General features: G+C 37.0%; 1 protein-coding gene across 1 annotated transcript in view; it reads right to left on the bottom strand.

Moving 5' to 3' along the window:
* LOC132189233 (probable LRR receptor-like serine/threonine-protein kinase At1g56140) overlaps nucleotides 1-17,151 on the bottom strand; it is a gene marked incomplete in the record, with an annotated part of 33,988 nt that overhangs the window by 9,512 nt on the left and 7,325 nt on the right. Inside the window, 12 exon segments of the mRNA XM_059603863.1 lie at nucleotides 2,588-2,653; nucleotides 5,436-5,501; nucleotides 5,710-5,781; nucleotides 5,859-5,930; nucleotides 6,049-6,120; nucleotides 6,253-6,324; nucleotides 6,499-6,570; nucleotides 6,692-6,763; nucleotides 6,888-6,959; nucleotides 11,318-11,389; nucleotides 16,434-16,505; nucleotides 16,682-16,753. Of these exon segments, the coding sequence (XP_059459846.1) occupies nucleotides 2,588-2,653; nucleotides 5,436-5,501; nucleotides 5,710-5,781; nucleotides 5,859-5,930; nucleotides 6,049-6,120; nucleotides 6,253-6,324; nucleotides 6,499-6,570; nucleotides 6,692-6,763; nucleotides 6,888-6,959; nucleotides 11,318-11,389; nucleotides 16,434-16,505; nucleotides 16,682-16,753 (852 nt within the window).

The raw sequence follows: 17,151 nt of genomic DNA, 5'->3' as shown, positions 1-17,151 counted from the left end.
ATTTAAGTGGATTGATGAAGCTGAAGAAAGTTGGCAGACGCACCGGTTCTTTGTCTACCAAACTTTATTAAAGTTTTTGAATTACATAGCAATGCTTCAAAGCATGGTATTGGAGGAGTCCTTAGTCAAGAAGGGAAGCCAGTGGCATTCTTTAGTGAGAAGCTAAGTGGTTCAAGGCTGCGATTTTCAACGTATGATGTGGAGCTCTATGTAGCTGTGCGTGCTATCTACCATAGGAGAGAGTACTTATATCAGCAGAATTTCATTTTATATTTAGATCATGAGGCTATAAAGTATCTGAATGGGTAGTAACATTTGAATCGTAGGCATGGGAAATGGGCAGCTTATTTGCAACAATTCTGTTTTATATTAAAGCATAAATCAGGCGCACAAAACAAGGTGGCTGATGCTTTAAGTAGGTCTCTTTTGTTATCAACTATGTAGGTTCAGGTTGTTGGATTCGATAGCTTCAAAGATCTGTATTCAACTGAACCCTACTTTGGACAGATTTACAAGGAGGTTTCCAATAGCAAAAGTAGGCATATTATTGAATATTCCAGTAAAAATTACTGGAATACTCCCATCTCAAAACTGCATGTTATTGAACAACCCTACTTTGCACCGATCTAGTAAAAATTACATTCCAGTGAATATTCCCATCTCAAAACTGCATGTTATCCACCACCCACACATCCGTGCCACGTGGAATATGTTCAATGGACTATCCCCACACCACATATCATGTTAAAAACTGACATTTGAGCCATCACCTACCTTATATGAAACAAATTTTGAAAACATTTCCCACCCCCCTCTTATAAATTTTCATACTCCCACCCCAAATGACCCCATTACCTCCTTCAAGCACCAAACTCCACGTAGACTATCATATTTGGTCTCTATCACCAATCTCCATAATGTTACTCTCTCCATAGCATACCACCATAACCATTTTCCCAAAAGAGCTCGATTAAATTGAATTAGATTTCAAACTCCCAAACAACCTGAGTTCATCAGAGTACAAATTCTTGACCAATTCACTAAATGAAATTTAAAATCATGCCCAATTCCACCCTAAAATCCCTCTAAAGTTTTTCAAGCCTATTAGTCACTCCCACTAGAATAGGGAAAAGAGAAATAAGTAGGTAAATTGGATAGTGTACTCTTGATCAAAGTCAATCTACCACCAATAGATAAATAAAGTTTTTTCCATCCCGCCAACCGGCCTTCCATTTTTTCAATAATGTCATTCCAAATAGATATAGCCCTATAAGGAGCATCCAATGACAAACCCAAATACTTCATCGGCAACGAAAATACTCTACAACCAAGACTATGGGCCAACCCATCTAATTTTGCTAAATTAATCTTCAATCCCGAAATAGCTTCAAAATGTAAGAAAATACACGGCAAATGTTGTAGTTTTTTGCAATTTGCATCACAAAAAATCAAAGTATCATCTGCAAACTGTAAATGAGACACTAACAACTCTTCATTGTTCTTCGACCACACTCAAAATCCAGACAAAAGTCCCTTATCCACAGTAGCAACCATCCTCCTACTAAATGCCTCTACAACACCACAAACAATAGCGGCGATAATGGATCCAAGATCCCCTGTCGCAATCCACAAGAGCTAGAAAAAAGCTAAATGGTGAAACATTAACAAGAATGGAAAACCACACCGTAGTAATACAATGTGCTATCAAATCCCTCCATTTCTCCCCAAATCCACATATGTTCAACAAATAAAGCAAGAACTCACACTTTACATGATCATAAGCCTTCTCCAAATCCAATTTGCACAACACTTGTTACTAATCTCATTAATACACCTAAATCACATATAGCGTAACCCACATTCATCAAATTAATATGCAATTTCCAAATTCCCAAGTAATTCTCATAATTTCCAATTTATGAATTGAAAATGTCATACAAATTTGTTTTTAGGCATTATCCCTAACAATTTGGAGATGCCAAATAAAAATATTAGTCATTATGTGAGTCTCAATCGAAGAAAAACATTAGTTTTTCTTTTCTTCTAGTTAAGATAAAAAGCAATCGATTAGTGATTTTTTTTTAGAAAAAAGAAACTTACGGTTTAATTTTTCTAAACATGCCTATAGCATTAAATTTTGACAACTATAAACCTATATAACATATGAAATTACACATAAGCTAGGCTCCGTTATTGAAAGGCCCCATCATAGTACAAAGGAAAAGTACTTTTAGGTTTCTTAAAAATCCGTATATGCTTTTTTCTTTGGGTACCACCCAATCGAGAGAGAGAGAGAGAGAGATTTAGTCACCAGAAGGAATGCAAGCGTACAAGACAAATAAGGATGTTTGACATAATTACTTGTAAAACATATGATAAGTAGGAATGATAAAGATAATTACACAATACATACACAATTGGTTAGTGTAAATTCTTTAGTTCACTCTTGAATTACATTCTTTCAAGATAGATTAAAACAAGCTAGAAAAGAAGTTCTATATGAGAACCTAAGTGCATGATGTTTTAAACCAAAATGTAAAAGCTAGAAAAAGATGAGGAGAGATGTATAAGAATTTAAAAGACATACAGTTGTAAATTTGAGGTGGTTATCCATGTCGGAAAACTTCCTGATAGTTCATTGTAAGATAAATCTCTGCATGCAAAAGCATGTTAGTGGTAGTAAGTAGGCATATAATGCACCAAAAATTCATAATGAGAAAGAATTTAGAAAGCAAGTAGATCGATCTCATTCTATCACATGGACGAGGTCCTACTGGCTTGCATTTTAGTAAGTAGATATACATCCAATTGGTCTTTATAAATAAATTTAACAAGAGATGAATTTATATTGGCACCTAGAATGCTTATTAGTGTCATGTTGCAGGCAATTAAAACATGCCACATGGTTTCTGGACAGACTTTTCTTTTTGTCAAATCATTGGGTAAAGCAACCTTATCATCATGGTTCATACTGCAAAAACTGTAGTCATGCCCAAGACAATCAACATATTTTGAGGATATTCAAATTGCGGATGGGACTAAATGTGTCTCTTATCCTTCTCATTCTCTCTTATATCCTTCTCCACCCTTGTTTGCCTTGCCACTTAAGGTTTTTGGGTGTGTTTGCTATGTTCATAATTTGGGTCCTGGTTATGATAAACTTGACCCTCGTTCTACTAAATGTGTCTTCCTTGGTTATTCCACAACTCATAAGGGATATCGTTGTTATAGTCCTGTTCTTCGCCTCTACTTTTCTAGCGCCGATGTCACATTTGTTGAGTCAAATCCCTATTTTCCTATTGAGGCGTCTTTGGGAGAATCTACCCTTGAGCTCGATGTCATGTCTATTTTGCCGCTTGCTCCATATCTCTCTGAGTCTATCTCTCCTCCTCCAGTCTAGTTGCCTCCACGCTCCCTTGCTCCCACCCAGGTTTATACGCGTCAACCATGCCCATCAGCTCTTGCACCTCCACCATCATCCTTCCGGTCTTCAAATCCGATGTCACATGCATCTAAGACCTTGCCCATTGCCCTACGGAAAGGTACATGTTCTTGCACTACTCAACATCCTATTAGTCAGTTTGTATCCACTAGTTCTTTATCTCCTTCCCACTCTTGCTTTATTTCCCATCTTTCTACTGTTTCCACCCCAACGACAATGCAGGATGCCTTATTTGACTCTGACTGGAGGCAAGCTATGGAATTGGAAATGAAGGCCTTGCATCAAAATGGTTCGTGCGAGCTTGTTCCATTACCACCTACTAAAAAGACTGTTGGTTGCAAATGGGTATATAGGGTTAAGTTTAACCTAATGGTTCAGTTGAACAGTTAAAAGCTTGTTTGGTTGCTTAGGGTTTTACAGAGACATATGGTATTGATTATGATGAGACGTTTTCTCCAGTTGCCAAAATTTCTTCTGTTCGTATTTTTATTTCTTAGGCTGCTAATCTTAATTGGCCCTTATTTCAATTGGATGTCAAAAATGTCTTTTTACATGGGCATTTACATGAGAAAGTTTAAATGGAGCAACCACCTAGGTTTGTTGCATAGGAAGAGTATTAGGGTTGTGTCTATAAGTTAAAAAAGGCTTTGTATGGTCTCAAGCAATCACCACGGGCATGGTTTGGAAAGTTCACTGCTACGGATATGGAGTTTGGTCTTCAGTGACGTCAAACAAATCATTCAGTATTTCACTTGCATACCGGTGCATGCTACATTCTCCTTGTGGTATATGTGGATGACATTGTGATTACCAGTGATGATTCAGGAGACATTGCTCGATTGAAACTATTTTTACAACATAAGTTTCATTCAAAAGATTTGGGAAAACTAAGATATTTTTTGGGGATTGAAGTTGCTAGATCTCGAACAGGTATCAATCTATCTCAAAGAAAATATGTACTTGATTCGTTAGAAGAGACAAGTCTTCTGGGTGCTCATCCAGTTGGCATTCCAATGGATCCTAATCAGAAATTAGTAAAGCATGAAGGGGAATTATTTGAAGATCATGGTAGGTATCGTCGTTTAGTTGAAAAGTTGAATTACCTTACTATTACTAGGCCAGACATTTCATATGCAGTTAGTGTTGTTAATCAGTTCTTGGAGGTTCCTAGGGTTTCACATTGGGAAGCTGTTATTCGCGCGGAGAAAAACGTTTAATAGAGAAGCAAAAATAAACCTCTTTACTCAAACTTCCTCACATGTTCTATAATATTTCTTATTATGATAGTTGCATTTTTCTTAACCCTATTATCTAAGCCAACAACATGGCTTTGGCTCACTCATGATTATTATTAAGATTTTTTGCAATTAGACGATGACCCCTTGAGTTGAGACTTATGGTTGGTGGCAGCCTAACTTGTGGATGGATAATAAATAAATTAATATGAGAGATAGTCCATGTGGGTCAGCTATCTCTGCTTTGTGAACTATAATTTTTATCATGTTTGGAAGTTTATTTGGCTATTTTGTTATTTAGTTGTTTGTTTCTATTGGCATTAGATTTTTGAAGTTGTAGACTACTCTAGGTGTCTTGAACCAAGATTTGCTTTAGGGCTGACAAATATTGGAGACGATTTTAGTCGTTGGAATTATGTTGACATTTCTTGTACATTTTATTTGAAGATATATGATTTTGATAGCCTGATAGTCTTGCAAATGTTTATAGAGCTCTAACAAAAATTTTGAAAAGACTTTGTATAGGGTAAATAGTAAATTACCTAAATGAAATAAACTAATATTGAAAGATATTGCGGAAAGGTTTCTAATGGGTGAAATTTTGACAAGCCCATTTGGGGATTAGGATGTGACAATTTTAAGCTTGCCTTTTCTTGTAGCCACCTAAAAGAAAATTATAACACAATATGCAGTAATATTACTGGGTGAGAGAGTGCTAATAGATTAAATATAGAATACTCCAAGGCATTAAGACTCACATATTCTGAAGCGTATCACTTTTTTGGCTAGGAAGCGTTCCAGAAAGACTATTGCTTCCAAGAAACCTGACCATTGCATTACATCAAAACAGAAAACGGAAAAAAAAAAAAAGAAAAAGGAAACGAAAGCAAAACAATATGAAGTGGAAAAAAGAGTCGGACCAAAAAATCAAATTCTTATAAGTGGATGAGTGAACTTATCAAAAAAAAAAAAAAAGTGGATGAGTGAAGATTTTAAAGCAAGGTAGCAGGAAACAGAGAGTAAGATTTTTACAGGTGTGTAAGAGAACTCCTATTGAACAAATCACTAGGTATTTGGCCGGTTAACTTGTTGAAACTCAAATCCCTGCATTTGAAAGAACCAAATAAATGAAAGATAATTCCAATTACAAAATTGACATTTCAGACAGAATTATAACTTACAATTTTTGTAAACTTCGGTATTCTCCAATATCAGAAGGAATATTTCCAGTGATCAGAGCATTTCTCAAATATCTTTGGAGTGAAAAAAGAAAATAGAGTACTTAGTGGTTAATACAATAAGATTAAATGTGAAACTAGACCAAAAAAAAAAAAAAAGTACATTTATTGTGTTCATATTATGCTAACTTACAAGTCTGTTAAGTTCTTCATGCTCCCAATGAAATCAAGGGAAGAGCTCACATTGTATAAATCACTAATCTGTCTGGACGATTATAGCCAAACATGAATGAAATAAATATTTTTTACAAAGTTCTTTTTTTTTTTTTTTTTGTGGGGGGGGAGGGAGAGAGAGAGAGAGAGAGAGAGCTTTAATCCATTACAAATATTTACTCACAGAGAATTCAATGAAGTCAACATAGAAAAACTGGATGGTATTGGACCTTCAAAGGAGTTCCCTTGAAATCTCCTACAAAAACAATTGGCTGACTTATTAAGAAGACCAATATCCATCGCAGACACAGGAGTTTGCCTTTGCTTTAATAAAATGCAATAAAATCTAGATAGAAATACAACAAAATATGCCTTTTTATCAACAAAAACGCATTTGAAGATGAAATTATATATATATAGCATAGCTTACAATTGCGTAAGTCCCGTCCAGTTCCCAATAAACTCAGGTATGTTTCCAGTGAAAGGAGTGTCTGATGCCCAACTGAAATTGGAGAAGCTCACTAATAGTAAGCCAAGCCCCAATAGGGAGAACGGGAAAAAAAAATAAAAAAAGGAGGGCAGTTTAAAACGTATAGAGGGGGAGTAGAAACAGTCTTGCTTACAGGACTCGCATTTTTCGAAGGTTAGCAAATGTTGAAGGAATTTCACCACCCACTCCAGAACTGTCTGCATAACTGTAATATTCATAAACCAAAATATCTTTCAAACGATCTATACAGATGCATAGTTTGAAATGTTGACACATGTATAGACATGCTTATACTCGAATAAAACACAAAAAGAAAAATTGGAACTTACAGTTGCTCTAGTTTGACCAAGTTACCAAGTTCTCGAGGGAGTGTTCCAGAGAAATTGTTATTACCAATAGACCTGCATAATACACATCCCACGAGTTTTTGGAATGAAAAATCATTATTGGTTTAATGTATAGTTAATAGTTTTAACTTAACTTTGTACTTGCCAAAAAAAAGTGAAAGGAAGCGAATTCTTATAATTCATTTCTAAGGTATTAAATCAGCTTTTTCTACCATTAGGAAGGTTCTAATAATTAAGATATTTCTCAATGGTAACATGGAAAAATGAAAATCTAAAAAATACATTTAATACACACCATACTCTGAACAACGTTTCTAAGTTTTACTATAGAATGCACAGCATTAAATTTCTTTTCATGAGATAATTCAATTCTTTAACATTTTATAGTTTGAGGTTTGTTGGTAGTCATCACTGTAATCAGTGAAGATTATCTGTATCAGCATAAATTTGTTTTAGTCTAATGTATTGAACTGACCAAGAAAGAGAAAAAAATAAAAAATTGTGTAGGTTAAACGGCTCAAGCATCCTCATGGTTTTAAATGCATTGCTTCTAATATTTCATTAACTTGTCCATTAACCCCCTCAACAAATTTGATTCAACTAGATCTTTTGGATAAACCTAATAGAGTCCTAGTCGGGTATGTCAAATGGGAAATGGTATTAATTAATAATTACTTAGCAAGCAAAATAGCAAAAGTGAACTTTCCTTTCAGGAATAGAAGCAACAACAAAAAATTCATCATGGAACGATTCAAGAGGGCCATCAAGTAGTTTATCCACATTAAGGGTAGCAGAGGCAATTTTGTCAAACTTGTTTTTTTTTTTTAATCATTTGGTAAATGAGTCTAATTCACATGAACAAGACCTTTCTCTCCGAAGCAAACTCCATTCTAGCAGTAGGAATCCTATTAACAAAATCTGGTTGTAATATTGTCACCAAGCTGCAGCATCACGATTTCATTACCAATATGTACAGCATGTCGCTCATGCTTAAGAGGACAATGAACAAAAAGTGATCATATTTCTGATTGAAAAATTATCTTAAATCAGAACATTATTATAATTCACATTATCTACAACATATTTGCAGTCTCTACTCAAACATGGCTAAAATTCAGTTCAAATAGACTTTTTATTATTATTAATAAGTGATTATATTAAGGAAAAAACCAGAGCTATGCAAAAGCACAGTGGCATATCTCAGACTAAGCATCACAGAAACTCCCAAGCTGAGAATGAGACAAACATATAAAGAATACTACCCAGGCCTAAAAACCTTGTTCGAAATACCTTATGATCTCTAACACCATCGATTTATTTCTTATATAAGCTTGAGACATTAAACGGTAAGCCTTCTATCCCTGACATATTACAAGCATTTCTAACACTATTGTGAAAGGTTCTAGAGTTTCCCTCTCCAAATTATATAGATAAGTATAGCTAGCATGAGTTCAGAAATCATGCCCACAACCAACTGCCTGCTGAAGTGTTGGACCAAAAGTGAATGGTTTTTTTTTTTTTTTTTTGATAAGTATGAATGAATAGTTTTCTCCAAGCTAAATCCATGAAAGGTTGGACTTATAACATAAGCAACGCCATATTCTTTCGGAGCTCTCTAAATTGCTAACAATTTCTGCCTAGCTCTAACAGAAGAAGGAACACCATTGACTCTTTGTTGATTGATGGTACTATTTCTACCAACCGATCGGAGATCAACGAGCACGTTGTCCAGTTTTATTAAAAGTTGTTTACCGAACGGTTGAGTTGGAGTCTTGTGGTGGACAGTATTTCCTTTGATTCTATTGATGAGGTTGCGGCTAGTTGGTTAGAGAGATATTTTGAGGAAAAGGAGGTGTGGGAGGTTGTAAAAGCAATGAATGGTGATAACACGTCGGGTCTTGATGGCTACTCTATGGCGTTCATCCAAGCTTGTTGGGTTGTTTTGAAAGAGGACATCATGAAGGTCTTTCGTGAGTTCCATGCTAGTGGTAAGTTTGAGAGAGCCTTATTGCTACGTTCCTCGCCCTCATTCTGAAGATTCCAAGGTTGTTGATCCCAGGGATTTTTGCCCGATCAGTCTAGTGGGTGGCATCTACAAGATGATTGCTAAGACTTTTGTGAACTAGCTTAAGATGGTGTTGGAGAAGATTATTTCTAAGTCACATAATGCATTCATCCGAGGTAAGCATATTCTAAATCCTATTCTTATTGCCAATGAATACCTTGATAGCAATTGAGATCTGGAGAACCGGGGATCATTTGCAAAATGGACTTAGAAAAAGCTTTATGATCATGTTAATTGGGATTTCCTACTGTGCATGCTGAGAAGATGCGGGTTTGGGATGAAAATGTGCTCATGGATAGCTCATTGTATCATATCTCCTCGGTGCGTTCTCGGTTTTGGTGAATGGCTCACCCACAAGCTTCTTTAGCATCTCTCGTAGCTTTATGTAAGGGGATCCTTTGTCTCATTTGTTGTTTGTCATAGTGATGGAGGCATTGGGTAGGATGATTTCAACTGCAGTAAGTGGAGGTTTGTTGTCTGACTTCTCTGTGGGGACAGGGACTAATATCTCCTATCTTCTGTTTGTTGATGATACCTTACTTTTTCTATCGGGCTGACCCAAATCATATACGCAATTTACGAAGTTTATTCTTATTATTTGAAAATGTATCAAGTTTGAAGACGAACGTAGCCAAGTCGGAATTGGCTCCTATTGATAATGCAGTTGGGTTGGCTAGGATTCTAGGTTGAGGGGTTGCGTCCCTGCCCTTTAAGTATATTGATCTTCCATTGGGGGCTTCCTATAAGGCCAAACATATATGGGACTATATTATTGAGAAGATAGAACGTCGGTTAGCTAGTTGGAAAATGTTGTATTTGCCTAAGGGTGGTAGAATTACCTTTATCAAGGGCACTCTATCTAACTTACCTACGTACTTCATGTCCCTCTTTCCTCTCCCTACAAGTGTTGCAAACTGTATTGAGAAACACCAACGTGATTTCTTATTGGGTGGGTTAGGTGAAGAGTTCAAATATCACTTGGTGAGTTGGCCCAAGGTTTGTACACAAATCTCTAAGGGAGGGTTGGGGATTAGGAACTTGTTGAAGCTCAATCATGCTCTATTAGGTAAATGGCTTTAACATTATGGGCTTGAGAGAAAGGCTTCATGGAGAGTGGAGGTGGACTCTAAATACGGAAGCTCATGGGTAGGGTGGTGTTCTAGTGAGCCCATTAGAGCATATAGGGTGGGTTTATGGAAGAATATTACGAGGGGTTCGGGGAAGTTTTGTAGTCATACTAGATTTGAGGTGGGAGATGGATCCTAAGTTAGATTCTTGCATGATTTTTGGTGTAGGGATACGGCCCTTAAGGAAGCCTTTCCTATTTTATTTGGTATTGCTCGCATAAATGATGCTTTTGTCACGACTCTTGAGGAAGTTTCTAGAGGTTCCATTTAGTGGAACTTGAGCTTTACTAGGTGACTCATGATTGGGAGGTAGAAGCCTTTGCCTCATTCTTCAAGATGTAGTAATTAGCGAGAGTGAGACACGAAGGGGAGGACAAGCTATGGTGGGTCCCTTCCAAAAAGGGTTTGTTTGGTGTTAATTGTTAAATCTTTCTACAGGGTCATGGGTTGTTACGATTGTGTTTTTTCCTTGAAAAAATGTTTGGCAGACTAAGGTTCCATTGAGGATGGCATTTTTTGTGTGGTCAGCGCCCCTGAAAAATATCCTTATCATGGACAATCTCCGAAAACGGCACGTCATTGTGGTTGATAGGTGTTGTATGTGCAAAAGGGGTGGGGAGTCTGCGGGCCATTTTCTTCTACATTGTGAGGTTGCTTGTGCTATTTCGAATGTTTTCCTCAATCGATTTGAGTTGTCTTGGGTTATGCCTAGACAAGTATTTGATTTGTACGCTTGTTAGTGGACTGTTGGCAGCACTTGGAGTGCTATGATGTGAAAGATGGTGCCTTTGTTCCTTTAGTGGTGTCTATGGAATGAAATGAATGATAGAAGTTTTGAAGACTGCGAGAAGACTTTGGAGGAGATTAAGTCCTCATTTTTAAATACTTTATATCTCTAGACAGCTGCTTATATTTCTCCTGTAATAATTAGTTACCATGATTTTCTTATTCTTTTTGCCCCTACTAGTTAAGTGGCTACTCTTGTATATTCTCTGATCTACTTTGCCATTAGTTCAGAAAGCCAGTGATTCTCAAACAATATGATGTATTTGAATACACACACCCAACACAATATGATGTATCTGTGACATAGTTTGATCTGAAAGGCATGGTCTTAATTTACAGGTTGCAAGTTATTGTCTACAAAAAAAGATTGCTATTGATGCTTCATGCTTTTAATTAAATTATATTTTGTTATAGAGAATGATTTGAAGTCTTACAGCAGTGTTAACTCCGTAAGGTTTCCTAGCTCCTTAGGGATGGTCCCTTGGAATGCATTATGGGCAATTGACCTGAACGAATAGAAAAAATAAAAAATAATGCCACATGTATAAACAACAAAACAGGAAAAAAAAAATTGATAAATAATTTCATTATCATTAATAAAGCATAAAGGGGTGCAACCCTAATATACAGGAAAAAAATAAAAATAAAAAGCAATGACAGGAGTCAAAATTCAAACAAACTTGGAGACTGTCAAGCGGTTTGCATGAGAAAATATGGAAAAGAGGAGTAGGCTAGCAAAACATACGTAACCTACCTCACATTTTATTATATATGTTGAATAATATACCAAGCTGACCAAAATCCCATGTAAACTAAACTGACTAAAATATCCCTACAACAAAATCCCAACAACTCTTCAAGTTAGAGCATATATATCATATAAACCCATCTTAGAACAAATAAACTCTAACCAATTACGACACAAAGATTTGTAAGCATGTCAGCCAATTGGTCTCCTGACTTCACGAATAGTGTAGAAATATCTCCATTAATGTACCTTGTTTCGAATGAAATGATAACCAACCTTTGTTCTTGGTTCTTTCATGGAAAACTAGTTTAACACAATATGTAACGCTACTGGTTATCACAAAATAATGGAATATGAGTAGGAGCTGAAAATCCAATCTCCTAGAGAAAATGTTGTAACCATATCAATTCACTAGTAGTATAAGTCATTGTCATGTACTCTACTTTTGTACTAGATCATGCCACCACTATTTGTCTCACTCTTCTAAGTTACCAGATTGCCTCTTGCGAATGTACAATATCATGAAGTGAATCATCTATCTGAAGGAGAACCTGTCCAATCTGTGTCAATAAAACCTTCTAACCTAAGATGTCCATTCCTTCTATACAGTATCCCAAGACCAGGAGCTCTCTTCAAATATCGGTGACTACTTCCCAATGTAAAACCAAGGAGCCTCCAAAAAATGACTAACAGTAATTGCATATGAAACATCTGGCCTAATAATAATAAAGATAATTTAAATTTCCAACTAAAAGACCATACACAATACCTGCCAGGATCCTCAAAAAACTCTCATTCATCCTTCTTTAGTTTCTGATTAGGATCCATTGGCATCTCAACAAGACGAGAGCCCAAAAGACTCGTCTCTCTTAATAAATCAAGTAAATACTTTCTCTGAGATAAATTAATGAATGTTCAAGATCTAGCAACTTCAATTTCCAGAAAATATCGAAGTTCGACCAAATCCATTGAATGAAACCTTTGCTGCAAAAACTGCTTCAATCGATCAATGCCTTCATGCAAGTGAAATATTGAATGATTTGTCTTACATTTCTGGAGACCAAATTCTACTATTGCCTCAGAGAATTTTCCAAACCACTCCTTTGGTGATTGCTTAAGACCATACAAAGCTTTTTTCAACTTACAGACACGACCTTAATACTCCTCCTAAGCAACAAACCCAAGTGGTTGCTCCATATAAACTTCCCCGTGTAGTCCCCAAGCAAAAAAAGCATTTTTAACATCCAGTTGAAATGAGGGCAATCTAGATTAGCAGCCAGAGAAATGAGTACACAAACCAAAGAAATGTTGGCTACTGGAGAGAACGTTTGATCATAAACAATACTATACGTCTGGGTATAACCCTTAGAAACCAAGCAAGCAAACATTCAACAGATCCATCTAGGTTAAACTTAATTGCGTATACCCATTTGCAACCAACCGTCCGTTTACCAAGAGGTAACGAAACAAGCTATTTTGGTGCAGGGCTTCTATTTCCACTTCCATGGCTCGCCTCCAACCCAAGTCAGATAAAGCATCTTGCACTGTCTCTAGGATATGAACACTAGAAAGATGGAAAATAAAGCAAGAAATTGAAGGAGATGACGAACTAGTGGATACAAACTGGCTTCTAGGATGTTGGGTAGTGCAAGAACGTTTACCTTTCCGAAGAGCAATAGACGAAAGCAGTTGGAAGAGAAGGACTATTTGAGCTACTCAAAATATGTGCACAAACAGACTCATGCTCAAGTTTCAACCCAATGAGAAATTTAACAACATCCACATCTTGACGTTGCTTCTCCACAACTTTCATGTTAGTAGATAGCGGTTGATACATATTGCGCTCCTTACAACCTGATTGTAATACTCTTCAACACTTTGAGACCCATGTTCAAGCGCAAAATATAGTCTACACACCTCCTAAATCCAAGTGATATTCCCAATACTAGAATACATATGCTTGAGATGATCTCAAATATCCTAGGCAATTAGGAGATAAATACAAGAAGATCCAATGTGAGGTTTGATACTATTCAACATAAGGGAGATAATTAGATTATCTTCCTGGAACCAAAGGCTAGTAGAACTAGAGTCCAAAGGTTTTCCCGATGTCAAATGATGATACATGCCCTTACCTCTCAGAAATACCTCCACATATCGTGCCAAATAAGTATAATTTTTTCCATTAAGTTTCACAGGCGTCGTAGGAGCATTAATCAGAGAAGCTGAAGTAATCAAATCTGATTTAGTGGCCATAATGTCTATCTAATCCACCACAAAGTGTACGAACAGCAACAATTAACCCTAAAAAACTCAAACTAGAACACTGCAAGCAACAAACCACAATCACTTGCTTAAAGGTCCACGGACAATGTTGTAAGAGGCCACAGAACCACAACAACGAGCAAGACACCCACAACCAGTACTAAAATAGGTCAAATAACCACACCAACAAGTCTCAAACTCACTGACATGCTAAAATAAGCTGAAAAAAAAAAATCACAAGACACAGCCCAAACCGAAGCAAAAACAACCTAGAAATTGCTGAAATCAACAGAAATCAGCTGAATTATGCATGTATCGGCCAAAAAATACTCAAAAAGAATCTGAACTAGCCGAAATAGACCGAAAACTCAAGTGACCCGGCTGAAACATCCCCTTACCAGCCAAAACACACAAGCAATCACAAAAACCGGACAAAATGAGCTGCCACCCGTGGACCCATCTGACACGAACCAAGTTGACTCAATCGTTGTCGAGTTGATCCAACAACCAACTTCGTTGATGGACTAGTCTAAAAATGGTTGGCTTAAATTACAAATTGCTCCATGTCATATTAAAATGAACTCAGACGTCCCTGCGGTATGCCAAAAAACAATTTAGTCCCGGGAGTCAAATTCCGTTAAAACATTTGACGGATTCGGTTAAGTGCCACGTTAGCGCCAATAAAATGCTAACCCATGTCACTCTTAATAAAAAAAATATAAATATATAAAACTAAAAAAATTAATTCTTTATATTTAAAATTAAAAATTAAAAATTAAAAATTAAAAATTAAAATAAAAAGGTGGCTGCCGATTGGCAGGTCAACCCAGCCATTTCCAAAACACAACATAGGACCACTTAATCGGATTGCACAGCGTCTTGAGTGCCTCTTTGAGCAAGAACTTCATAGCCTCGGAGCTTAGAATCACTGATGTAGATCGGCAAGCCTCGTCTGCAGCCCGTCCGGACGGGCCTAAACCCGAGAGCCTCATCCGAAGTCCTCGTCCGGAGACCGTCCGAACGCCTATGTTATTTGTTGCTTTATTTCCAGCTTTATTCCCCTGACAGTCCGAACGGCATTATGTCCCGTCTGGACGAGCTCCGTAGAATTGCAATCCGAGTTAGTTTCATACATTTCTTCCTGTTTTAGGTTTTATGTGTATGGCCGTCCGGATGGCCTTAAGTTCCGTTCAGACGAGCTCCATAGAACTGCAATCCGAGTTAGTTTCGTATTATTTTTAGGTTTAGGGTTTGGTGGCCTATAAATACATGCTTATAGCCTCCAAAAACGCAGTTGTTGATTATATGTGAGTTTGTTTAATAAGAATTACTCATAATTAAGTTTCTTCTTGATTTTCCTTCAAAACCTAGAGAGTATCTAGTGTTTTAGAGAAGATTTCTCGGATCCTTTGATAGAATCAAGATCTAGAAATACCTATCCGTTCTTCAATGTTGTTAATTGTCGCAGCCCACTAAGTCACGCTGCATTAATCACCCACTTTAACGAACAAGTTTGGATTCAAACAAGCGAGCAAAGCACTGAAGAGCGAGCCAGGGAAACAAAGACAGCAAAAAAAAGTTACCCTCAGCAGAGACCGACCATTTTCGGGCTACTTCTATCTAACTCCCGCAGCACGACCTTCTCCCCGCCTGCTTAATCCTCAATCCCCTGTGCCTCTTCCTCTCCGGATCCAAGCTCCCAAACACCATTCTCCGAAAGCCATTCAAAGGCAAAGAGTTCTAGAAACCAAAAGGTCCAAAGCAGAGAGAGAGAGAGAGAGCCCTTACAGCCCCTACTCTACACTATCCCCGCAAGCTTCGATCATGTACATGCCCATGATTTGCGCCATTTGAGCTCCAACTAAACAAAAAAATGCAAGAGATTTATGGGGTTTTTGAGATTGTGTCTGTGTGTGCGTCGCTCCCTTTCAATGTCACAGCCGGTTTCGCAAGGGAGGATGGTGAGGTCAGCGTCAAGTTCAGGTTGTAGCCTCTGCGGTGGCTCAAAGGCCACCTAGGAATGTTTGGTTGAACCTGTGTGATACCCCAAAAGAACAAATTACTATTGGAGCTTTTTTTAATATTTCACATACTACGATTGACCTAATATATGCCTGATGTAGAACTTATCACATACCCGCACAACTCTTACAATCCATACCATCTGAGGTATCACAGAGATGCTGCATTGATATCTTAAGGTTAATATTTCAGGTACCTCTTTTTTTTCTACTTTTTCTTTTTTTAACATGTTGGCATTTGGATCATTTCCTCTATAACCTACCTTTGTCTCCTATCTTTTTGCGTGTAAGTCTTAATCTGCCATTGAAGAAACAGCAGCCTACCAACGACAAAAAAAAGCCAATTTTAAATTCAGCAAGCTTAACCTTTTTCCTAAAATATCATGAGAGTGATATAAGAAGAAGATTGTAATGTGATAAGTAGCTATGTGACTACGCAGTAACTCATGAACTAAATTGGTAAATTTTTTGGAAAAAACTTTCAATGAGAAATGAACGGTTTCTCCCTATACTTACAGTTCCTTCAGTTCGGATAAACTCCCAATAAAGGCTGGCAAGGTACCCGTGAAGTAATTTTGATCAATCTTCCTACAAAATTCCAAACAAAAAATAATAATCACCAGCTCCTAATTCTTGCATCGAAGAATAAAAAACGCACATCCTGATATGAAAAATAACGTCTCTTTTTAATTCAAAAATGTAGAAAGATGATGGTCCATTTTCACGAATTAAACGCCAAGAGAAGGTACTGAGAAAATCCATACAAAATTGTCAGATATCCCAAAGCCACAATTTCTTCTGGAAAAGCTCCCACCTTGTTTAGAGCATACACTCTCCTGGAAAAATGAATAAACAGTTAGCCTGCAATAAGTAAATGTGATTTTTCAATTACCATACAACCTAATAACTAAAATATTGGCACACAAAATATATTTATCACACTAACAGATTCTAGTTTGCACTTTAACGAAGAAAATCCATCTTTCGATTTGTATTGGCTGCGAAAAATGGTTGAGAAAATCTTCGATTGCTTTTGTGGTCTGCACTTGGAAGCAGACTTAGAAGACGCGCTGTGCTTAGTTTGCAAATGTGTGTTCAATCCTGAGGAGCACTGGGTTTTTGGAGCCATTGAAGACATAAAGAAATAGACAAAATCTTTTCCTTTTCTATGGGCGTGTGCTTTTGTTTTAGCGGAAGCTTTCTATGTAAACGCTGGATTATCGTCCATTTATAG

This window comes from Corylus avellana, chromosome ca8 (genome assembly GCF_901000735.1).
Source record: "Corylus avellana chromosome ca8, CavTom2PMs-1.0".
Classification (NCBI taxonomy): Eukaryota; Viridiplantae; Streptophyta; class Magnoliopsida; order Fagales; family Betulaceae; genus Corylus; species Corylus avellana.
This window is presented reverse-complemented; position numbering and strand designations above follow the sequence as displayed.